The 25,290-nt window shown below is 51.3% G+C and overlaps 1 protein-coding gene across 4 annotated transcripts in view; it reads right to left on the bottom strand.

Moving 5' to 3' along the window:
• The window catches only part of SETD3 (SET domain containing 3, actin histidine methyltransferase), a 75,304-nt gene that overhangs the window by 13,632 nt on the left and 36,382 nt on the right, over window positions 1-25,290 (bottom strand). For all 4 annotated transcript variants that reach the window (XR_003913158.1, XM_029951518.1, XM_029951516.1 and 1 more), the window contains exons 7-8: window positions 2,358-2,416; window positions 1,495-1,609 (exon numbers count right to left, since the gene is read on the bottom strand). Coding sequence is in view for 3 of the 4 variants with exons in the window: in XM_029951518.1 (XP_029807378.1) it covers window positions 1,495-1,609; window positions 2,358-2,416 (174 nt within the window). In the remaining variant the exon portion in view is untranslated. The remainder of the gene's footprint in view (window positions 1-1,494; window positions 1,610-2,357; window positions 2,417-25,290) is intronic.

Here is a 25,290-nt window from a genome sequence, read left to right as displayed (position 1 = left end):
GGCGGGGCGGGGGCCGGCGGGGCTGGGAGTTGACAGGGGCCGGGGGCCGGCGGGGCCGGGAGTTGACAGGGGCCGGGGGCTGGCGGGGCCGGGGGGCCTGCACATTTTACTGCGGCAGAGGCATCTCACTGGTTAATGGGTTTTGTTTGCTTACAATACCGAGTGTACTTTTTCAAATTCTGGAAATAAAAAAACTCTAATGGTCAGTCAGGTCTGAAAACTAATGACCTAACCCAGTGAAACAAAAAGGAAAATGTTATAGTCAAATATTAAAAGCGTTTTTGAAAACTTTAATCTTATAATCAGTTTAAAATAGCTCTGAAAGGGGGGGAAACCCAGAAAAAGAATGAAAACTTTTACTCATTAATGAAAACAAATAAAATATGCTGTTCCTTAAAATTAAGGAAATCTAAATTCAGGCAGAAATGAATTATAGGAGAGAAACCGTTCTTTCCCCACGATTTACGAGCGTTACTTGCTGTCCGACCTCCCCACGTCAGCGCGGGGACAGGCCGTCGGGAAGCATCTGGCACAAGCTACCTGTGCTCTGGCCACTTTGTGGAGTTAGAAGTGCAACACTCAGTGACAGCATCTTAAAGCCGATTTCTACTGCTGCTGATACGCACAAAGCAAGCCGATGTTGGGGAAAGATGAACAAAAAGTAAAACCAAGCCAGCGCGCTAGCACAATGCTTAAAAACCCAGAATATCCTCAGGTTGATCACAGTTCCGGATCCTGACGTCGGGAAGCGTTTCCAGACAACCATCTCAGCACAGAGAGCGTGTGGGTCGCCGCGGGTCCAAAGAACACAAAGGGACAGGGAGCCGGCCTGCTAGGCTTCCCCCTCTGACGTGTCACCATCAACAGTCATCATAAAATTTCCCTGTTTCCCTAATGTGTCCTACCCGGGGCTTCCCACGCCTGAGGATGCCAGCCCCACACTCAGGGCCAAGGGCCGACGCCCCAGCACCGGGGACACCAGCAGGTTAACAAGTGGCCGGGCATGCGTCGCCGTGCCAGGTGAAGGGCGCGGGAACAGGAAGGACTCAGAGAAGGCACATAACTGGGACTGCAGTCAGCAGAGAAAGAAAACAAGGGACGTACAAGGAAAAACCAGAGAGAAGAAAGTGGTGGTTTTTTCCTTCAATAAATCAGCATTTTAAGGAGAGGAAGAAAAAGAAACTTTGGTTTTGTCTGTGGTTTAATAAGCTAAGAACATGAGTGTCTGGGCTGGAATTATGGCTTAGCAAACCAGCGCCATTCACTGTGGTTTCTGCAAGTGGAGGAAGATTCTGGTTCCCGGTTTTCAGAATTAAGCAAAAGCAGAGAGAAAAACACCAGCTTCTGTCTGCGGGGGGTCGCAGGGGTGCCCCGCTGGTTCTGTGTGGAGGGGGGCAGGAAGCGGGCTGGCTGGCAGGTGGAGCGTCCACGTGAAAGCTTAGTCACCATACCCCCCCCCCCCGCCCATGTAACACAGCCCAGAGGGGTCCTTACCAGGCCGCTGGTGTGATTGCACATGTCCCACAAGGGGATCAGCGCCAGGGTCACCCGGGAGCCGTCCTCCGTGGGAATCTGGTTCTGTCGAGTCATAACAGAGGAGACTGCCCACCTGTAATGGTCAGAGAAGGGCGGATTACGGCAGGACCGGCTCAGGGCCCCGAGCGGCAAGGACTCAGCCAGAAGCTGCGGTCTGTCAGGCTCGGCGCCAATCTGGAAACTTCTTCCTGAGTCGCCCAACATTCAACCTGAGGCTGAGGGCAGGAAGGGGGAACCTGAAGGGGGAAGGTCAGAGAGAACACTCCAGGGGTGAGGGCTAAGGGGGGATGCCCCAGGGGGGTCAATGTCCAGAAGGAGGGCCTCACCCTGGCCGAGACCCTCGCCCCCAGGCCCCCCCCCCATGCTGACTCCGCACCTGTACTAAGCCTCAGGGAGAGACAAACCACCTAACTCCTTTCTGACCAGAAATCCTCTCCCAGAAGTCAACAAAATGTGGCAAGCTATTTTTTATTGTGTTGCACAATTAAATCTTTTTGTTTAAAAAAAAACAAACCCACTTTACACTACAGTAGTCTTTTTGAATCCTCATGACCACCCCACACTAATGTTGGTCTCCAGGATCACCTCGGCTAATCCCCCCTCCCCCACAGGGTGAGGACCACTTCCGCCAACCCCCCACCCCAACTGCCCATCAGAGCCGCTGCAAGAGCCCTGTCTGGGGCTGGACACGGTCACAGCAGGGCACTTGCTGCTTCAGTACTTGCCACACACACACACACACACACACACACACACACACACACACACACACGTGCACACACGCGCGCACACGCACACACGCACGCGCGCCCCCGACCAACCTGTAGTCCTCGTAAGTGAAAGCATCCTTCAAGGGCAGTTTGTTGGCATGAGGATGGGTCTGGGAATGCGAAGTTCCAGAAAGCAGAGGTGAAAAGAGAAAAAGGGAAAACAGCAATCAGGCAGCAGCATTTCATTACTTAGCTGCCTAACAGGTCCTAACGAGCCAAATGAAGCAGGCGGCGTCCAGCCGCGCTACTGAGGGATCGCCGCGCCATCACGCTCTCACACATCACTGTCAACTTCATTTGTTGTGCCCAGCAGCCGCCATAAATCTGCCTCTTCGTGTTTCGATTCGAGAACCCACAGACACCACACAAAAATGAAATTTACGGTGGACCGCCTTCACAAAGAGGCCGGCGCCCCGAAGCACCGGGTATGTGACCCAAACGGACACCGGCAGCCCCCAGAGGGAGGTGTCCGTGCTGGCCTTCCTCGGTCCCTCCCACCCGGACACGAGGTGCTCCCCTGGTGAGAGCATCAAATCTCTGCTCGTGTGGAGCACTCTCATAAATTGGAGGTTCTTTCATTTATCTCTGACTTAAATCATTTGGACGGAAATCAACTGATGTTCAGATGAATCACGGGCGTGGTAAATGGGGCTCAAGTGCAGAAAAATCGAGAAAAATAAGTTTTGTGCAATTCTAAATTTTACAGACAAGGATGAAACAGAGGCTGAAATCTGACTCCTTTTTTTTTTTTTCCTGGACAAAAGACCATTTGGCGAAAACATCCACAGCCTCACGCTCAGGAGGACGTTATACACCTCCTCCCGGCCCCTCATCCCGCCTCGGACCCTGCGGGCGCTCAGAAGCGTTGTCTCCGCTAAGAACCTGCGACGGGATCGTTCTCGTCTCCAGGTTCAGCCACAGCCCGGGGGCGGCCGGAGGCGCGCAGGGCGATCCCGATCCCGGCTCCGCGGCGCTGGTGACGCGCGAGCCCCGTGCGAGCCCCGTGCGGCACACGCTTTTTACTCCTGACGCATTAGCACGGCAAGTGCACGGCCATTCATCATGGCTCACGGAGATGTGCTCGCTGGCACCGCGCAGGACAGTGGGGGACGGGGAGAAGTGGCCCGAACCGTAAATCAATTAGAAAACAAAAGCTCGTGCTCCGTGCGCAGTTTTAGGCAAATTAGAGATTACAAAAGGCTGCCAACTGGGCGTCAGCTCCCAGGTGCCTGCCTTCCCCTCTGCGTTCTTAGCCCGCGGTTAACCCTTTGGAAGAAAAGTCAAAATAGAAAATTACACTCGTGGAATCTTGAAACGGTGTAGCAACAAAAATGAAATTAAAGACGATGTCTTTTAAGTCGCTATATGAAAGCACACGTTGCCCAGAGGAATTTTCCGGCTGCCGGAGGCAGATCGGGATTTCCTATTTCTGTTAAAAACAAAAAACAAAACAACCCTCCCCCAGGCCCGCGGTTAACCCTTTGGAAGAAAGATGCGAGAGCCCCAGAGACAGGAAGCTCCCCGCCCTGTTGTTGTCACGGAGCGCCAGGGTATGTAGTGAGATTCCCGAGGACGCTTTCCATTCACACGGATGAAACCGTTCGGGTCCCTCCTCACAGAAGGACAGACTGCGCAGAGGCGAAATGCCCCTCCACAGACCGGGTGCCCTAGAAGCACCCCGGATTCCCGGTCCCTCACAACACAGTGACACCTCACAAGGAAAGATCTACCGACAGCGGAGGACAGTGCAGGGCTTCCCAAACTCTAGGCAGGTGGGAAGCACCGCTGTTTTTTGTTATTTTAAAATATTTTAATTCATTTAAACTGTGGAATGCACGGTGGTATTTTGAAAGCTGTAAATTCCAACACTAAATCCCAGAGGTATTAAGAGTTTGATCCGCCCTCCCAAGAAAGTATGACTTCCTGAATGAGAGAAAAGAGGACAATTTTCAAATTTGGAATGCTGAATGTCAAAACGACTCGAGCCAGAACCTTCCAACACTCCAAGACCCTGAAATGGCTTTCGATTCGGCAAGCTTATCAAAAAAGACGTCCTCCTGGAAGACCAGACAGATGGAAAGTTAACGCTCCAGAACGTCTCCCTTCCTCCTAGGTACATACCTTTCTGACCGAAAACAAGTTCGTGCTTACAGTCCTGATGAAGTCATAAAGACAACTCAGGGAAAAAAAAAAAAATACACCATTGCTTTCTTCAGATTAATTGCGATGATTATTTTGGCTATAGGGTCACATAATATTTGGAGACTCTGAGAAATAATTGTTCTTACGTGCTTAAAAATTAGGGTGTGCCGACTGCACGTAATTCTGATATAAAAAGCTACGCAGCCACAGAGCACATGCACTTAACAGTTATACTGAAGCAAAATTTAATTTGACACTACGGAGAAAGGCAAACAACTTCCACGTCAACGGGGCTCGCACCACTGTGACACTACCGCCACCTACTGGCGTCGCGGCAGAACAGGTTAGAGCGCGGAGGCCTTGCATTGTTTCCCTGGGTAAGTTAAGGCCTTCACAGCAACTTACCCTAAACCCGAGCTGGGCTTATCTAGAAGAACTCCTGTTTCAGATTAACTCAAGCAAAACCTGGTCTCTCAAACAACCGACCCTACCTCTTCAGGACTGCGTAATAATTATACCAGGATCTCGAAACAGTCAAATATCGAAACTGATTTGCACGTGAAAAACACTGAAGTTTGAAAAGAAATAATTTCACATGCTCCGAAAAAAATGATCAAGAGTAAAAAAAAAAAAAAAAAAACCTATTGCAAACACGGGTGAAGCTCTGGACAGAATTATTTTCTCTTCTTGTAAACACCAAGTATTTCTCGTTGTTTCTGTTGAAGACCAAGTCAGGGCTTAAAAATACATCTTCGAACATTACGTTTAACCTGGCGTTATTCATTTCAAAGTTCCTAAAACGTTCTTAGAGGAAAAGTCTCTAAGGTTCAAAGGAAGGATAACTGAACATCCCTCACCTTTCAGGGCAAAATCTCGTAACGGTTTTGTCATGACTTTAAAAGCAAAAGCGTCAAACCGAGAGCTGACTCTTCGTGGCCGGTGTGGGCTGTGGTTGCCCCGGAGACACACGTGGGCAGATGCCACCTGGGACGGGTGAGGACGGCCGTGTCAGAATGACGGCCCCGCGGGGCCTCCCGGGCACAGGGGCCCAAGCAGGCCAAGTCGGGGGTCCTGCCAAAGCCCAGACTCCCTGCCCACCTCCCACCCCCCAAAAGACAGGGAGAAACCAGCCACAGATTTTCTGCAGTTTTTATTTAATGACTGCTATTTCCACCTTCTCGAACACTCTAAATATTTGAAGTGGAGAAACAACCAGTGGCTGTCGCTCATCATGGACTGGAGGCCCTCAAGAGCTCCCTTTTAAAAGAGGATTGATTCCTGCTCCTTCAGGCCAACAGGCAACCCCTTTTCTGCCAGAAGGAGGTATTCCAGATGAGGCGCAGTAATATTGTATCTAGTACAAAATAATCACGGCGTTTGGGAAAGATTAATATCTAAAATCGTTTGTTTGGCTTCAATAAAAAGAAGTAATATTGCTAAATATGTAAGTATGACATTTTGAAGAATTTACCATATTGCACGGGCCCAGGAGCCCTGCTTAAGGAAATTAAAAAGCACTACCGTCAGCATATTCGATCCTTATTAAAGTTCTGTCTTGAACTATCACTCACATAAAACAAAAATAAACCAAGAAGAAATTTAAATAAAACCTATGATTACCAGAGTTTGGAGATGAAAAAAGGAACAATATTCCGGCTTTAAAAAATTGATTTAGCATGCAGCTTCTCTTTATAGTCCCTTGATAAAAATGAAATCTCCCTAACAAACACTTAATAAAACCTGTCAATATCTCCGGGAAGAAAAATGACACGAATGCATTAAGTATTAAATACCCTTGGAAAAAGTCACATATTCCATGAATTTTTGATGCACTATCTTGACATTAATGTAAAACCTTGATATTTATAATTGACAGAGATTTAATAAAGTACAAAAGAAGGCGGCGGCGGCACTGTGCACGCGGCCCGGGCTGATCAGAAACGCGAGCTCCGGGCATGTGCTTGCGCTAAATAAACAGCTAATACGTGCGCCTCGGGTGAGCCGCGGTCTCACTTTAAGCTCACCCAACAGACCTGCGTGGAGAGCCGGGAAGCCGGCTCCGTGAGGACGGGAGCTCCTAGTTCAGAAACACCCAGTGTGCCGAACGGCTTTGGAACAGCTCTGCCTCCAACGAAACGCATTTGACTTAGAGTTTGTTTTCTTTTTAGCATCGAACAGAAAGCGCTTTTCAATTAAACCCAAGACAAATGCTCCCACCTACAGAGAGAGAGGCATCTCCTAAAATAATTCTCAGAAGGAGCACATTCAACCTGAGGAAAGGTTCAAAACCCCGGGTGGGAGAAAAGGATTAGCACGTGCAAGCCGCAAACACCTCCAACCAGACGGTTACTCTCCCGAGAGCACAAGGCTTCCACCCAGACCGACTCCTGCGGGGAACTCAAGCTGAATGCATTCGACAATCACCTTCAGGGAGGCATTCAAATATACTGAAAGGACAGTGGCTCAGGTCATAAAAATGACTCCTGAATACTATATTTTGAAGAATGTATAGCCTGGTACAATACATAACTGTTAATTTCAAAAATACACATGGTGGTTTAGTGACGTATTAATGGTTCTAGAATATCAGGGATGGCAAACTATGTCCTTTAGAAGTTGTATCTAATTTATTCTGATTAAAAATCATAATAGCATGCAATTAGAATTTTCCAACTAAAATAAGGCTAAGACTGTACTTGGCTTTATTCCTTAAGTGCATGTTAAAGGCAGGGACGCCTGCGCGGCTCAGCTGGGTAAGCGTCCAGCTTTGGTTCTGGCTCCGGTCATGATCTCATGGTCTGTGAGATCAAGCCCCGCGTGGGGCTCTGTGCTGACCGTGTGGAACCCGCCTAAGATCCTCTCTCTCTCCCTGTCTCTGCACCTTCCCGCTCGTGCTTTCTAAGTAAATACGCTAACTTTTCAGAAAATAAAATAATTAAACAGGGTAAGCCAGCTGTGGGTACTTACACCTGACTCTAGTGCCAGCTCCATTCCTCTTATTTCGACAAGGATGAAGTCACAGAGCCTCAGGTTTGAACTATGTGGTGGATGCGATTCTACGTTTGAGCACCGGACCCCTTCTCACGGAAGCAAGAGCGCGCTGGTGTTCTCCCCGCACCGGAGAGACCTGCCAGAGGACCTTCCACGGCGTCCCCCCTAAGCCCAGCGTGGGTTGGGTCTCAGAAACGTTAGGTTCGGTGCCAGCTGAGGGGAAGAGAGAGGAGCATAGGCCTTCCCATGCACCCGTCCCAATGCCTGGAGACCCCCCCTCCTCGTCAGTGCCGTCCCCCCAAGTCACAGAGGGAAGGGGGCAGAGGCAGGTGGGAAGGAAAGCTGGATTTCCCTGCAGGAAGCGGAATGCGGGGGGCAGGGCAGAAGGGAGACAAGGAGGAGGGGAGTGGGAAGTGGCCAGGGTGGCAGAGCGGGCAGGGGAGGAAGAAGCGAGGGCACAGGGAGGTGGAGGAGGGGGGAGCAGGAGGAAGAGGCGCTGGAAACAGGGAAGCACCTCTCCAAGGACGGCTGTGCAGGCTTCTAGAACGTCAGCCCACCCTGTGCCTTCTAAGTGCACAGGACACGGCTTAACAATGACAAACTGCAAACCATCTACTGAATCTGAAATTTAGTTTTGATGACGACAGATCAGAATCAAAGCATGGCTCATGTATTTGGCTCTTGAGGGAAAACGATCAATTTTTAAGACTTTTATTTTTAAACACAGATTACATCCCACTCTTCAGGGAATTTTGCATCGTAAAGTTCTTTGAATTCACTCAATATGATCAAATAAACACATCAATACACATTAAATTTAAACCATTTGCTTTTCACTTATATATACATATTTAATTTCTCTATAAAAATATATTTGACTTCATAATAAAAACTTTTAAATAAAGAAAATAGAGATGAGTAGAGAAATATCAACATTGTTCAATAAACCTATAAATTTAAGATGCTTCCAATGCTTCTGTTGGGTTTTTTCACTGGGACACACTGGACTCTATAACACACATCCAGTTTAAATTAAATTGAGATTTGTTCAAACAGTGCAAAAGATACGCCTCTTTAAAAACTTTACTAGTGACCAGTTACACGCCCTGAAGATGGCCAGTCAGCCATGAACCAAATATAATCATAATCCATCAAGCAGATTTTGCCTGTCAACCATTTACCCGCTCTCCAAGTATTTACTGACTCAGAAAAAACGTTGAAAGTAGGTTGAGAAATTCGTTCCCTCAACAATGTCTCCTTCACTACGTGAAGCGGAAAGCGCCAGCAGGTGCCGGGGGACGGGGGACGAGACGTGGGAACACCTGGAGGGGTCTGGCTGCAGTCAGATGAGTCACTAAAAACAAGATGGAGGAGGTCACCGCTCAGACCCCTCTCCAGGGCCACCTTCACCAGTCACCCGGGCTTCCCGACCGGCCCCTTGTTCTGTCCCAGGCCCACGGGCACATGCACGTGACGCATTTCTATGGCACCGCAGAGACCTCAGTGAGGCAGGGGCCACGCCTCCTGCGACCACCAGAGAGTCCCAACAGCCTGCCCGGTGCGCGGTTCAAAAGAACCTTCCTCCTCGCGGGGCGAAGGAGCCGCTGCCGTTGCTGCGTAGCGGACGAGGGCGCGGACCTTGTGGAGTCAGGCGTCCCCTCTGCATACAGCTCCGTAATGGCCTGCAGGACCGGAGGGGACAACCTCCCAACCACCACGACTCCGCGGGGGCAGGAAGCAGAGCCAAGGGGCAGGTAACGGGGCGCAGTCTGGCTGAGGCCAGGGAAGTGTGGGCCCCACGCTCCTCTTCCGAGAGGCCTTTCCCTAGGCTTCCAGAGACTCGCTCTGCCTCTCCTTTTCTTCTACCTTCCATCTCTCATGATGAAGGTAGTCTCCCACCATCTGGGGGTCAGAGAATGTTCTTTCCCCCTCGTGTTTCGCCCCCAAATCTATCCCTGAACACATTTGTTTGAGACAGCTCTGCCCTACCCTAAGGATCCAGGAGGGAGCAAAGTGGACCCGGCACAGCAGCCCTCGGTGGCGAGCGGTCACCGGACTGCCCTCCGCCGGGCTCTGCCTCATCCAGCAGCGTGCACCCCGCACAAGGTGAGCCCAGCCCTGCCCACGTCCCCTCACACCACCCGGGGCCCCGTGCCTCCCCTGCTCCACCCAGAAAGGGGGTCGGACAAATAACTCCTAGTTTTCAGGTTCGAAAATCCTCCGTTTCTTTGCCTTGTGACACTCCCCCACCGAAGCATCTCCATCTGCTAATCAACCCAACGACTCTGAACCAGAATCCTGCTTCTCTGGTCTGCAAGGCCACCGCCCCGCAGAATCGACGCTTATCGGCGCGGGCCTCACACCTGCAGCTCCGGCGCCTGCCATCACGCAAAGCGGAGGCGCACAGAACGGCAACGAGCAGTCGTCGTCTTAGAAGAGCGGCTAGAACTACTTGTCGTCGGCTTCAGCCCACCTTCCCTTTCATTTCGGCGATGGCGGATTTCAGTGGTTCGGGATAAAGACTTTGGACCCTGGTTAAACGAATCAATCCGGCATGATCAGAGTCCCCGGTCGTTTGTAGGAGGAGCATCAGGACCGCCACTGTGAAACCCATTTCCTAGATAAGGTGACTGACCGTCGGAGCATGCATAGGAAACTCTTGTCCTCGGGAAGGAAGTACCACGCTTGGGACACAGGAGAGCCCTCTGCATCCCCAGAAGAGGGAGACAGAGCAGGAGAGATACCAAGGGGGGGAGGGAGGGGGCTGGTATCAATAGCACCATCTGCTACGCGCTCCGTGCAAGCTCTTGGGAGAACTCACGCGTGTTCACGCACAGCTGACCCTTGGACGGCGGGCCCGCTTACACGTAGATCTGCTGCCGTTCAGTGCTGTAGGAGCATCTTCTCTTCCTTAGGATTTCCTCAGTAACATTTCCCCCCTCTCCCTTCCTTTATTGTAAGAGCACAGCACGTAACACGTACACAAGCTGTGTGTCCGTCCATGGTGTGTGTTCTCTGTAAGGCTTCTGGGCAACACGAGGCCACTGGCAGTTAAGTGTGGGAGGAGTCCAAAGTTACAGTTGATTTTCAACTGCACAGGGCGTGGAAGGCGTCGGTCTCCAACCCCTGCACTGTCTGAGGTTCAACTTTAAAGATCAGGAAGCCTATGAAATAGGCACTATTATCAGCCGCCTTTTACGGATGCCAGGACTGACGGGCAAAGAAACTAAGAGCGTGTCCAAGGTGACCCTGTTGACAGTGGGGCTGGAGGAAGACTCAGGCCGCCATTGTTCAGAGATTACCTGAAGGCAAAGGACAATCCGTTGTTCTAATTTTAAAAATAAAGCCTAAGTTCTGATATGGCAAATACCTATCATTTTTTCTTAATGAAATTCTCCAAAGATGCTTGGTAAATATTGCTCTCGTGTAAAATTCAGCATAGTGGGGTGTGTGGCTGGCTCAGTCAGAGGGGCACGGGACTCCTGATCTCGGGGCTGTGAGTTCGAGCCCCACATCGGGTGTAGAGGTTTCTAGAATAAATGAACACATACACTTCAAATCCAGTGTGAACCCAGCGCCGCCATGCCCGGCAGGCCCGCATCTGCGCGGGAAACAAGCTCCACACAACAGAACATGTCAGGACACCCTGCAGCCAGCCGCCCCTGCACCAGTGTGCCCGCGCCACTGCAACCCGGCCACAGCGGAGGGAGACAGCCCCGGGGGCGCGGCGCGGGTGACCAGGATGGTACGTGCTCCCAGGTTCCAGGACACCTTCTGCACAAAGTGACTCCTTCCAGACCAGGAGGTGTAACTGATCTACAGAAAGTCGGGCAAAATGAGGGGACAGAGGAATAGGTTCCAAATAAAATAATAAGACAAAACCTTAGAAAAAGAACGAAATGAAACAGAGTTAGGCCATCTGCCAGATAGAGTTCAGAGCAGTGACCATGAGGATGCTCATCAAACTCAGGAGAAGAAGGGATGAACACAGTGAGAGCTTCGACCAAGAGATAAAAATGTAACAAAGAATCTGAGCTGAAGAATACAGTAACTGAAATGGAAAATACACTACAGGGAATCAACAGGAGATCAGGAGATGCAAAGTGGAGCAGCAAGCTGGAAGACGGGGTTCTGTACATCACCCAGCTAAAACAGCCAAAAGAAAAAAGAATTTTTCCTTTTTTTTTTTGAGAGAGAGTGAGCGTGAGCAGGGGAGGGGCAGAGGGAGGGGCAGAGGGAGGAGGGGTGGAGAGAGAGAGAATCTGAAGCAGGCTCCAGAGCCAGTATGGAGCCCAATGCGGGGCTTGATCTGACCTGAGCCAAAAATCAAAAGTCAGACACTTAACTGACTGACCAACCCAGACACCCCCAAAAAAGAATCTTTTATTTTTTTTTTAATGTTTTATTTATTTTTGATACAGAGAGAGACAGAGCATGAGAGGGGGAAGGGCAGAGAGAGGAGACACAGAACTGAAGCAGGCTCCAGGCTCTGAACTAGCTGTCAGCACAGAGCCTGACGCAGGGCTTGAACCTACGGACGTGAGATCTGACCTGAGCTGAAGCCAGAGACTCAACCGACTGAGCCACCCAGGCGCCCCAAGAATCTTTTATTTTTTATTTACTTTTATTTTTGAGAGAGCAAGAATGTGCACTAGCAGGGGAGAGGGGCAGGATGGGAGAGGGGAAATAGGAGAGAAGAAGAGAAGGGGAGGGGGAAGAGGCAGAGAGAGAGAACCTCAAGCAGACTTCACACTTAGCGTGGAGCCCAATGGGGGTCTGACCCCCCAACCCGGGGATCATGACCTAAGCCAAAATCAAGAGTTGGACACTCAACTGACTAAGCCGCCAAGGAGCTCCCCAAAAAAGAATTTTAAACATGAGGGTGGCTAGGGGGCTCGGGAACAACCTCGTGCGCACCAACGTTTGTGGCATTACAAATACACAATGGAGTACTGCTCGGCAGTCAAAAAGAACCGTGAGATCATGACCTGAGCCGGAGTCGGACACTTAACCGACTGAGCCCCCCAGGCGCTCCCAACACTGGTTTTGTACAAGGGAGCATCCACCTAAGACTAGGAGATGATTTTTCAGCAGAAACTTTACAGGCCAGGGGCACCTGGGTGCTTCAGTCAGTTGAGCATCTGGCTCTTGATTTCGGCTGAGGTCATGATCCCAGGGTCTTGGGATCGAGCCCTGTGCTGGGCTCTGTGCTAAGTGTGGAGCCTGCTTAACATGCTCTCTGCCCTCTCTCCTGTTCTCTCTCAAAAAGAAAAAGAAAAAGAAACTTTACAGACCAGCAGGGAGTAGCTCATGGTTCTAAAAGGCCAAAACTTAGAACCAAGAGTATCCTACCCGGCAAGGCTGCCACTCAGGATTGGAAGAGAGATACGGAGTTTCCCAGAGAAGCAGAAGCTAAAGCAGTTCACCACCACCAAGCTGGCTTTACAGGGAATGTTAAATGGACTTCTTTAAACAGAAAAGTCCACAACTAAAAATTAAAAAAATATAAAAGAAAAACCTTTCTAGTTAACATATACACAGCTGGTATGAAAATTAAAAAGCAAAGTAACAAATCATCTAGACCTACAATAATTCATCCAAGGATACACAAAATAGTAAGATGTGCAAAATATGATGTCAAAACACACAACTCCATCATAACCCTGTTAGTACTAATAAATGAATTCAGTATAGTCATGAGATACAAATAATATGCATAAATTAACTACATGTAAACCTGTTGCATTTCCATACTCTAGTAATAAACCACCAGAAGGAGAAATTAGGAAGACAATCCTGGGGCGCTCAGGTGGCTCGATCGGTTGAGCATCCGGCTTCGGCTCAGGTCACCATCTTGTGGTTTGGGAGTTCGAGCCCTGTGTCGGGCTCTGTGCTGACAGCTCGGAGCCTGGAGCCTGCTTCGGAGTCTGTATCTCCCCCTCTCTCTGCCTTTCCCCTGCTGACGCTATGTCTCTGTGTCTCTCTCAAAAATAAACATTAAAAAAAAAATCCCATTTATAAGTACATCAAAAATAATGAAATCCATAGGAATAAATTTCACTAAGAATGTGATAGACCTGTACTCTGAAAACTTTAAAACACTGATGAAAACCATTAAAGATGACACAAATAAATGGAAAATATACTGTGTTCGTGGATTGGAACAATTAATACTGTTAAGATGTCTCTCCTACCTCAAGCAAGGTACGGATTTGATGCAATCCCCACCAAATACCAAGAGCCTTTTCCCGCAGAACTACAACTAGTCATCGTTAAGATTTGTATGGAGCCACAAAAGACCCCGAATGGCCAAAGCAATCTTGAGGAACAAGAACAAAGCTGGAGGCACCCCAGCCCAGGTTTCGAACTAGACCACAAAGCTGCAGTGATCAAACAGCACGGCACTGGCAGAAAGGCCGACAGAACACAGAGTCCAGAAGTCAATCCACACTTACATGGCCAATGTCTGACAAAGGAGGCAAGAGTACACGACTAGGGAACAAGACAGCCTCTTCAATAAATGGTGCTGGGAAAACTGGACGGCTCCATGCAAAAGAATGAAACTGGACCGGTTTCTTACACCACAGAGAAAAACAAATAGAGTAAAGGCTTACGTGTGAGAGCGTAACTCACACTGCTAGGGAAAACAAAGGCAGTGAGCTCCCGGACACGGGTCTGAGCAGTATTTTTGTGATCTGTCCCCTCAAACAAGGGCAACAAAAGCAAAAACAAAATGGTACAGTGAAGGAAATCATCAACAAAATAAAAAGGCAACTCACCGAATGGGAGAAGATATTTGCAAATTATATACCCAATAAAGAGTTAATATCTAAAATATATAAAAGAACTCATACAACTCAATTAAAAAAAGAAAAAGAAAACAATCCAATTAAAAAACAGGCAGGGGACCTGAATCCATATTTTCTGGAGACATCCAGATGGCCAACAGACACATGAAAAGTTGCTCAACATCACTCAACATCGGGGAAATACAAATCAAAAGTACAAGAAAGTGTCACCTCACACCTGCCAGAATGGCTGAAATCAACCACACAGGGGACGGCAGGTGCCGGTGAGGATGTGGAGGAAGGGGACCCTCCGGCACTGCTGGAGGAATGCAGGCTGGCGCGGCCGCTCTGGAGAAGGGCACGGAGGCTCCTCGAGAAATTAAGAGCAAAACTACCATAGGATGTAATAAGTCCACTTTTTGGTATTTAGCTGAAGAAAATGAGAACGCTACTTTGAAAAGATACACGTACCCCCGTGTTCATTACAGCATTATTTACAAGAGCCAAGATACGGAAGCAGCCTAGGTGTCCACTGACAGGTGAGTGGATAAAGATGTGGGGTGTGTGCTCACGATATGCATCATAACATATTACGATATAATTATGTACTATGTGATACCTTACAGTATGTCATAATATTTTAATTATATGTATATAAAAATATGTATGATGAAATGTTACGCGGCTTTACTGATCAATGGTTATGTTGATCCAACACACTGACTTAAGTCGTGTTTTGATTACAAGATGATTTTTGATTATAGTCACAAGTGAGAGATTTTAGAAGTGGGTTTTGAAAAGCAGATCTGACTCCTAACCCAGAGTCCTGCGGGGAGACCGGGCAGCGGGGACAGAACCAGGAAGTGGAGACTGGCAGTGCCAAGACGCACCGGAGGGCGTGCCGCGGCCGTGCGGGGGCAGAGAGGAGACGGATCGGACATTGTGTCCAAGGACAGGGGTGCTCTGTAAGCCAAGGGGACAAAGCGAGGACGGCAGTGTCAGGGAGTCCCTGGCACGGGCCACAGGCCCACCCCGGCATCTCAGAGGGACGCAGGGAGATGAAGACACAGCTGTAACCTGGAGACAACGGAAAGCAGGACAGGTGCCTGGCCGTGGTCTGTTTTCCCAGACGCAGGGACGAGGGCAGCCCGCAGAGTCTGGAGCGATTCCCAGGGGAGTGAGACACACGTTGGCAGGAGCCGAGGAAGCGGACAGAGAGGGCAGTGAGATCAGGACGGGAGGCGCCGCAGAGTGCTTCGGGCGCCCGGCGTGGGGCCCAGAGGGTGAGCCGCCCCAGGGAGGTGGGACGGACCCCGTGTGCAGCGGGGCCAGGCCTCCTTTCAATCCGCGCCTCGGCTTTGAGCTCAAACAGCACCAGACAAGAAACACGACCAGCCGTGACCTCCACGTGGACGGCTGACTGCTGCATGAGCACACGAGGTGACACTCCTCCGGGTTTGGTGACAAGCCGGGCTCGGACTGCCCAAGGTGACCAGTGGGCACGCACGGCTCGGCGTGCTGGGGGTCCAGCCCCGGTCCCCAGGGCCAGCGCTGCACGTGGATGGCCCAGAGCGGTGCCCGAGGCTTCCGTGCACTTACCAAGTGTCCACAGTTCATCTTTCTTCACCCCGCTCCACCCTTGCCGACTGCGGGGGGGCTCTGGGCCCCCCGGGTGGCGCTGGTGGACGCCCTGCCGCAGGCCTGCAGACGGGCCTGGGTCCGTGAAGAGCAGCGGCCGCTCCTTCCCGGAGAGCCAGGCGGCAAGCAGAGCTCAGATTTAGTCTCAAACTAGGCAGGCCGGGGAAGATGTGGAAGAGACCCTCTTCCCGAACACTTAATGAACCTACTGCAAAAAGAAAAAAATCTGTTTTCCCATCTGCACTTCCAGACACATAAAATAAAGTGACATTTTCCAGCATAGGTTTTTCTAGATCATTAGCTTTGTCAGTTACGACTCCAGGCTTGGCAAAATGACCATTGTTTTTTCTACTCATCCTTTAATTTCTTAAAAAAAATTTTTTTTTTGCAAAATCTGGAAGGAAGCTTATTTATCCTCGGCAAAACCGGACGTGGAAAAGAAAAGTTGTCCCTTGATCGACACGGGGTTAGGGCACCAACCGCTCCCACAGCTCCCACACAGTCCAGGAACGTTTGATGTTAACTCTGCACTCCCCCTCCCACGCTTCACTTCGAAGAGCCCCCTAGTGACGGTGCGGTCGGCTCCTGCTTCGTTTGCTGCACGTCCTGTGTGCTGCATTCTCACAGTCCAGCCCTCGGGGGAAGAACAGGTTGTTGAGAAAACCGCGAGCAAGAGAAAACACGTTCACAGCAATGGGCTGTGTTTACTGACGAAAGTTCACACAGATGTGGACCCCCACGGTTCAAATGTGCTGCTCCAGGGTCAACTGTATTTTCACGACTCGTATTTGATTTTGCTTTCCCAATCAGAATCCTTTACCGCTTCTGCTGATTCCCCAACCCCCAGACAGCCTACGGTCTTCCCTCCTTCAAACTCTCACGTGCTGTCCTGACCAGCACACACAGCCTGCAAAGTGCCACCCAGCACCTGAGTCTGTTGGACGTTAAGCGGCTGTTGCGTGTCTGCGTGCTGCCTCAAGCACTCACTCAGCAAGTATTTAGGGGTGCCCGCTCCTGAGGGAGACGCCGGGCCAGGACACGGAAAACCGTGAGCCAGGCAGCCCCGGTTTCCGTCCCCATGTGGCTTCCTGCCCCACTGACCCCGTCAAACCCGAGGAGCAGAAAACACAGCCTGAGTCCAGGCTCACCGTTCCTGCTCCATTATCCCTGTAAGTCCTACACTTAGTTTGGAGGAAAAGGGAGAGACTGTCAGTGATTACTGACCAAGGCAGAGATTTCTTTTTAAACCTGCTCTTTATTTTTAGGTAAAGGGGGGTGGGGGGCGTCCAAGTAGAAGCACAGATGACCCAGGACAGGAGCCATGCTGCGGGACGGGGCAAGCAGCGCTCAGCCCCGATCGTGGGGTCAGTCGGGCCGGCCGCCTCAGCCCACGGAAAGCGCTGCTCCGTCAGGATGGGCGGAGGCCAAGGTTTCGGTCATGCCGTGCTGCACCTCGCCGCCTCACCCACGGTGCACCCGGCACGCCGCGCAGGCCTCCCGCTGCGGCAGGCGGGGCCGGTCAGCACCAGGTGGCCACACAGGTTCGGGGTGCCTGGTTCTGGAATGGGGTCGGTCAGTCTAGGAGCCTGCTGGGCAGACAGGGGTGTCCTCGGCGCTTGCCCAGTCTCCTTCCTGCAGCTGTTGTTATTGTTACTACTACTACCACTACTACTACTACTACTACTACTACTACTACTACTACTACTACTACGATGACTTCTCCAAATGGGATCAGTTTGCAAATTAACCTTTTACTTTGAAAAATAAAGCAGAGCACTTCAAATTACTCCCAGTAACCTAACGGGCACGAGATGCTGGCAAGGAAAACCTACCTCTGGAGAGAAGGACAGCCACCTCCCCATTTGACCTGAAAACGCCCACTGACTCGTCGTGGATATAAGGCACCTCATCTAAGGACAGCCACATTGATCACATCTTTTGGCTTCCTCACTATGCTTAAAATTTATGTCCATAAAAAAAGGACATAATACACTAAATGTAGTATTGACCGTGACCCTTTGCGTCCTACAGGATAAAATATATCTGCAAAAATGTAGGAAGAGGAACAATGTTATAAAACTTTCAAAAAAAATGGTTTCGATCGATCTCATAAAAGTTATCAAAGTAGCTATTATTTCATATAAATAAGAACAAAGGGGTAAGGTCATAAACGCCGTACACGTTCATCCCAGATTTGCAAAAGCGTACTCGTGCACCTCTGATGCAGGCTAGCGAACTGCCGTCCATGGATTCATCGAACATCACTGTCCACTAAATGTAGGCACCGTGCGGGAGGGGAGACAGAGCTCACAAGAGGCTAACGGTGTCGCCGCAGGCGGTCCGGACGGGAACAGCGCGACGCGCCTCACCAGAATGACGACACGTGCGGGGCTGACAGAGGAGAGGCTGCAGACATGGCTGGAAGGAGAGAGACCCGGCAATGACTCATGGAGGAGGCACGGGAGCTCGGGCTCCCCACTGGCGGGTAGCGGAGGAAGTAGAGAATGGGGGAGGGGGCTGGCGAAGTTCGAGAAGCTGATAAAAAACCATGGGTCCCATAGGGCGAGGGCCGGCGGCAGCCCTGGCAGTCACAAGGCTGAGCCTGGAAGCAGATCTTTCGGAGATGAGCCCTCGGTGAGGCGCAGCCTGGGACAGACCCTGACACAGAGGGCGCAGCTAGGCCAGCCTGGATTCCCGCCCACCGGAACCGAGGTCATGAATGTGTGTTGTTTTAAGCCTCAAACAAACGAACGTGGGCCGGGCCTAACTTCCGCAAAAACTTCACACAAGCGTGTACACACTGCATCAGTCAGGACGGGCTGGGATTCCCTGGGGTAACAAACGTCTTTGAAACCTCAGTGGCTCAGAAGAACCAAGTTCTAATCTCACTGGCCATGTCTCGGCTCCGGGGCCTGGGCTACTCGGCAAGTGTCCGTGACCGTCTTAGGTAAAAAGAAATGAACATAGTTGCTGGGAAAACAGAATACGATGCACGGGGTGGAGGGGAGTGAGCAACGGGACGAGGACACACAGGGCATCTCAGGAGCGCGGGCACACGTGAGAGAGGTGGTGTGGACAGGGAGGGAAAGTGAAGACGAAGGGGAAATTTCGAGAAGGGCAGACAGAAGCCGGGGAAACTACAGGAAGAAGACACCTCGGTTCTCGCCAGATCGGAGGCAGGAGACTGCTTGCAACGAGGGGCAACTGGTCTGTTTCGTGATCATCGTTAACGTCCTGATAGAATTTCTCGCCCCTGCTGTCCCCACCTATGCCTGGCATTCGCTCCGAAGACCATTCCAATCCCAAAGGCACAGCTCTTGGAGGCCCCCACGCTCCCTGAGTCAGACGGACTGCTCTGAGCAAAGACAAGGCAGCTGAGACGTGACAGACAGTCGCTCCTACAGCAACAGGCTGCGGCGGCATCAAACCCCCAGAAGAGCCCCGAGTCTCTTCAATTTCCAAAGGACGCACGAAAAGCAGCCAATCTGAAGGCCTCCATAAGGCCTGCCTTCTACGCCTATGAGTTTATTTTAGTCTCTCCAGTTCCATACACCTGTTTCTGCCTTTGAAGCAGATGAAAATTACGGAGCATAATAAAGAAGTTGTAAGATGCTCCAGACAGGCTCCGACAGCAAGCGCTTGGCTTCCCGGAGGTCCCGCCGTCCTGGACACCGCGCCCGCCGTGGGCTGCATCCGGGCCCTCGGTCTACACCTCCGGACCGGAGTGGAGGCAGGAAGCACCACCTGTGATGAGCCCCCCGGGGGCCTCCTGCGCGGGCTGCCACCGAGGAAGGGAGCAGGAAGGATCTCTGCTCCGCACGTGCGTGACGGCAGGTTACTCGGTCTGGGAGAAGCCGCATTTCCCACGAGGCTTTCTGGATCTTTGTCCAGATCTGCCCGCTTGAGGTTTCTGAGTCAGTGACACCCTGCCAACCACAAGGAAGCTTTCACCGTCCTCCTTAAGCTGTGAAGCTAATATTGTTATACCTATGGGTGGTTTATAATTTTCAAAACAATTTCACTTAAAGAAAAAAGTCAGGGCACCTGGGGGGCTCAGTCTGTTGAGCGTCTGACTTCGGCTCAGGTCAGATCTCACAGTTCATGGGTGCGAGCCCCGCGTCGGGCTCTGTGCTGACCGCTCAGAGCCTGGAACCTGCTTCGGATCCTGTGTCTCCTCTCTCCATGCCTCTCCCACTTGCACGCACTCTTGCTCTCTCAGATAAATATTAAAAAGAAAAAAAAGATTAAAAAAAAAGTCAAAAAGGTCTCTGACACCATGGCCAAAGACCCTTGCCACACTACTTTCTCCTCAGGATCTTGAGTGCAGTTTTGGGCCTGACCTGCAAATAATGAAAATTTATTCAACAGACATCTACTAGCAGTCAAACATCAGGCTAGGAGCTGGGGAGACACAACTGAAGCAAGGTGTTCCCAGCCCTCCCGGGGCTCTGAACGGCCCTGTCAAGGTGACTGGTAAGACTGAGCGGTGACACCAATGGCCAGTCTCATCCCTGAATGGGCTTCCCGGTGAGGAGGCGCGACAGGCTGTGAACCTGGCTCATAGGTCTTTCTCTCTCACAGTAGACCCTCCGTGACTCGTGGCCCCCACTCGCTTTCATAGCGCTAACGACCAAAACTTTGTGTTTCGAGAGCCAATCACCCGTCTGCAGCAGACTGGTCAGTACAGAGTGGGACACGTGTACCCAAACCAACTCTAACCGTCCGTGTGACGATAATCACTAATGTCTACCAAGCATCCAGCGCGTGACCTACACGTTTTACAGCCAGAGCGCCTCAACACCGCAGTAACCCCCCAAGACGGGCATTGCCGATTTCACAGGTGAACGATGCCCGGGGCCCCCCACAAGAGGAGGGGCCTCCCAATCCGTTCCCCGACCCACCCCAAGCACTGCCTCTGTACAAATACAATACATAACATAGTGAGAACTTTCTTAGAAATTGGGTGGGCCCGGCCCTTCTGTTACGTGAAGATGCTACCTCATTACTCCACTCAGTCCCAACCTAAGGCAGCGGTTGGTGCCGCCAGGACCAGATGAGGAAACTGAGGCTGAGTGACTGCCAACTCCTGGGGTACTCAGAGGCAAAGCTGTGACTCCGACCCACGGGCGGACTCCAAACCTCGCACTTTCTGGTGCACTCCATTCAAACATGTAGTAAACGGGGGATTAGTGGTGTCCCCAAAACAGCAGCGTGTGCTTTTTTTTTTAATTTTGTTAATGTTTTACTTATTTCTGAGAGAGAGAGAGAGCATGAGCAAGGGAGGGGCAGAGAGAGAGAGGGAGACACAGAATCCAAAGCAGGCTCCAGGCTCTGAGCTGTCAGCGCAGAGCCCGACACGGGGCTTGAACCCATAAACTGTGATTATGACCTGAGCTGAAGCTGGACACTTAATGGACTGAGCCTCCCAGGCGCCCCAACGTGTGCTTTTAATGACTGAGTTTTTTTGTTTTTTTGTTTTTAGGCCGACACAGCACCACAAGCAGGGGAGAGGGGCAAGGGAGAAAGACGGGATCAGAAGCAGGCGCCATGCCCAGCAAGAAGCCCGACACGGGGCCCGATCCTGTGACTCTGGGGTCATGACCTGAGCCAAAATCAAGAGTTGGATGCTCAACCGACTGAGCCACGCAGGCGCCCCTATTTTAAGGATTTTAAAGTAAGGATCAGGATCAACTGACCCCGGCAGGGCCCGTTTCACCCGCTGAGCGGTTCCCACCCCCACAACACCTTCTCGACAAGAGGATCTATCCCCACCGACCACACTGCAGCCACATATTCTTACCTACGTCAGGTCTTGACGTAAGAACGCTGGGAACGCGGTCGGCGGGACCGGCAAACACAGGCGGAGTTCTCCAGCCACACCTCCATCCTGGCCTTCCTCTTGAAGAAGAGCTGTGCGTGCCACTTCACGGACTGCCCTAACCATCCGTGTATTCACGTGCTCGGTTTATGGAGGACCCGACGAGCAGACAAGACACACCACTGCCGCACGATGGGAAAAAGTAACAAACTCCCTCCTGTCTGGCAAATGTCTGGTTGATCACGACACTTCCATGCAAAGACCCAGGTTCGGGGTCTGATATAAACAGCACCCTTTCAAGTCAATTTATTTTATGAACGGCGCCTTTTGTGGGGAGTCTTCATCACGGCTGTAACCGGTCAGTTACAAAGTAACAACCAAGCTCTAAATCAAGTTCTTACTAATCAGATCAGGAAGAGGGAAAACTTCCCATTTTCTGCAGATGCCAGGCCACTGACATTCCTTCTCCAAACCGTGCTTCTAGGCCACCCAAACCTTACTTCCATGTGTTGAAACGTTCCGCACAAAGCTCCTGATGACGCACGGAGTCTTGTTTTCAATCAAAGGCTGAGGACACAGATGTGGAAGAATCTAGATTTCTCTCAAAAACTTCTCCTCACATATACAAGGGCTAGGGAGAGGTGGGCCCTGGACCACATGTGACAGGTGAAGCCAGAAAGCTTCCTCATGGTCCTGTTGTAGCCAAGGTGTCCCCCCTGGAAGCAGTGACCCCAGGACACATCACTCTTGGCTGTGGGCTGTCCTGGGCATTGTGGGTGTAGCAGCGTCCCTGGCCCAGCAGTGACAGCCAAATTGTTTCTGACCCCTGAGGGGCAACCTCACTGTCCCGAGGGGCAGACCGCTCTCAGTTGGGAACCCCCGGGCTAGGCAAAGAGCTCATTAAAGGGCCACCGAAAAAGCATATTTGAAAAACTGACCCACTGGACTCTGTTACAGTTAAGAACTCTGATCATCAAAGGCTTCTATTAATAAAGACTGGAGGGGGGCGCGCCTGGAGGACTCAGTCGGTTAATGGTCTGACTCTGGCTCAGGTCATGATCTTGCGTTTCATAGGTTCGAGCCCCGTATTGGGCTCTGTGCTGATCACTTGGAGCCTGAAACCTGCTCTGGATTCTGTGTTTCCCTCTCTCTCTGCCCTTCCTGCACTCACATCCTGCCTCTCTCGCTCTCTCTCTTTCTATATCTCTCTCTCAAAACTAAACAAATATCGGGGCACCTGGGTGGCTCAGTCAGTTAAGTGTCTGGTTTCGGCTCAGGTTATGATCTCACCGTTCATGGGTTCGAGCCCCGCGTCGGGCTCTGTGCTGACAGCTAGCTCAGAGCTTGGAGTCTTCTTCAGATTCTGTGTCTCCCTCTCTCTCTGACCCTCCCCTGCTTGAGTTGTCTCTCTCTTTCTCTCAAAAATAAATAAAAATCATTAAAAAATTCTTTTAATTAAAAAAAACAAAAATAAACAAATATTAAGAAAAAGTTTCTTTAATAAAATAAAAGACGAAAGGGACTACGGGTTAGTCCCATGAGGAGTCACCCAGGCGCCATGCTGAGCAGAAGTAGCCGACGCAAAAGCCCCGCTGGACTTGAGCTGTAGAGCCTCAGGACACGCCAGCTCCGCTGTGGTGACAGTCGGGGCAGTGTTACCTCCTGAAGAGGGTGGCTGTGCGTGCGGCCTGGGAAGGACTCTGGGGCGCTCCTGGGAGCCGGACACCTGCCGCAGCGCAAGCACGGCGGTGGCCACTTAGGAGAAACACGAGTGTGTACTCACTGCGCGTGGGCCTCCCATGTGCAAGTTAAATCTCAATTAGATGAAAAATCTACAGGAAATCACCCAAACGACTTGTCTTTACTCCAGACAAATGTCCCAACCTTTTTTTTCTATTCTGATATGTTTATTCTGTTAATGTTAGCCATTTCATTTATTTTTTTAATGTTTATTTATTTTTGAGACAGAGACAGAGTGCAAGCGGGGAGGGGCAGAGAGAGGGGAGACACAGAATCCAAAGCAAGACTCCAGGCTCCCAGCTGTCAGCACAGAGCCTGACCTGGAGCTCGAACCCATGAACCACAAGGTCATGGCCTGAGCGGAAGTCAGATGCTTAACCGACTGAGCCCCCCAGGCGCCCCTCATGGGTCCTGTCTGATGATGCTTTAATACCTACAGCAACCTCTCGGAGAACGCAGGGCCTCCCTGCACCCCGGAGAGAAAACCCAGAATTGTGTCAGAAGTGTTGACACTGCAAACTCAGACAGGCCTCCTCCTGGCCCCGCACGGGAGCAGATTTCCTGTCCAGCAGTGATTATCGAGTCCGTATGTGTGACACCACTCACTCACTGGTCTGGTTACTCGGACAACGGAGGTGCTTCCATTCTAGCAGAACTCCTGACAGTATCAGCTGCTGCTGAAAACCCTCCAACAGCTGCAGAAATACACATGGGATTCACTGAGCAGTTGGTACTCAGTACATGTTCGTGGGACAAATGACCGGCTCCCGTGGCTATAAGGTGAAGCCAGCACCAACAGCAGAGAAGATACGTAGAGCCAGATGTGAACCTCAGTTCTGGCGTGCCAGAATGACTAAATTCCTAGTCAGGTATGACCTGAAGGCCTAGGACAGACAGACCGGCAAATCGGCCTCGACTTCCTCACCTGTCCAATGGGAACGACAGCAAGCAGACCCAGCGGGGCAGCTGTGTGTGGGGTCCCACTGAGCTGTGCTGGATGCAGATGCTGAGTGCTGGTCCTGCCCCTCGATTCCAGCCTGTCTCCACCTTCACGTCCCCTCCCGGGCGCCTCATGCTCCAGTGTGCTGAGGGGCTAGGCTGTACCCTCTGCCCTCACCCTGCAAACTCCTGGACCGTCTTTAGGGTCAGGTGCCATCCCACTGCTATGAAGCCTCTTCTGACACACACCCCCCCACTTTTCCTGCTGTTTCCCTTGCCTCTGGGCCGGCCCCCCACAACTACTGTTCGTCACCGTCCTGACTGGGGTTCCCACCAGGCCGGAAGCTCCCTGAAAGCAGAAAGCGCGTCGTGAGCTCCGTACGGCCCAGAACAACTAATAGGTGCTCCCGTGTCTCAGGGGCGCCTGGGAACATGTGGCAAGTGCCAGATAGAAGGCCCAGATCCGGAGATACCTCCACCTCTCATTGGGGGAGAGGGCACAGACTTCTCGACAGATCCTCCTCGGCTTTGGAAGGCTGTCTGTGTGCCCCCGGGCACAGCCTGGTGCAGACAACCCTCCATCTAACCTGGGGAGACTCCACTCCACAGCCACATTTGCTGGAAGCCTCATCAGTCACGGCCTTACCCACGTTCAGGTGACAGTTTCAGTATTTAGACATGGCAGCCAGAGCTACGTGGTCTGTCAGGTAAGTCTACTCGCCCGTACCCAGGAGTCCATGTTCTATGGTTCTAGAAACCACGGGTAAGTCTACGCGCCCGCACCCAGGAGTCCATGTTGGATGGCTCTAGAAACCACAGGTAAGTCTACGCACCCGTACCCAGGAGTCCATGTTCTATGGTTCTAGAAACCACAGGTAAGTCTAGGCACCCGTACCCAGGAGTCCATGTTGGATGGTTCTAGAAACCA

This window comes from Suricata suricatta, chromosome 9, assembly GCF_006229205.1.
Source record: "Suricata suricatta isolate VVHF042 chromosome 9, meerkat_22Aug2017_6uvM2_HiC, whole genome shotgun sequence".
NCBI classification, from domain to species: Eukaryota; Metazoa; Chordata; class Mammalia; order Carnivora; family Herpestidae; genus Suricata; species Suricata suricatta.
This window is presented reverse-complemented; position numbering and strand designations above follow the sequence as displayed.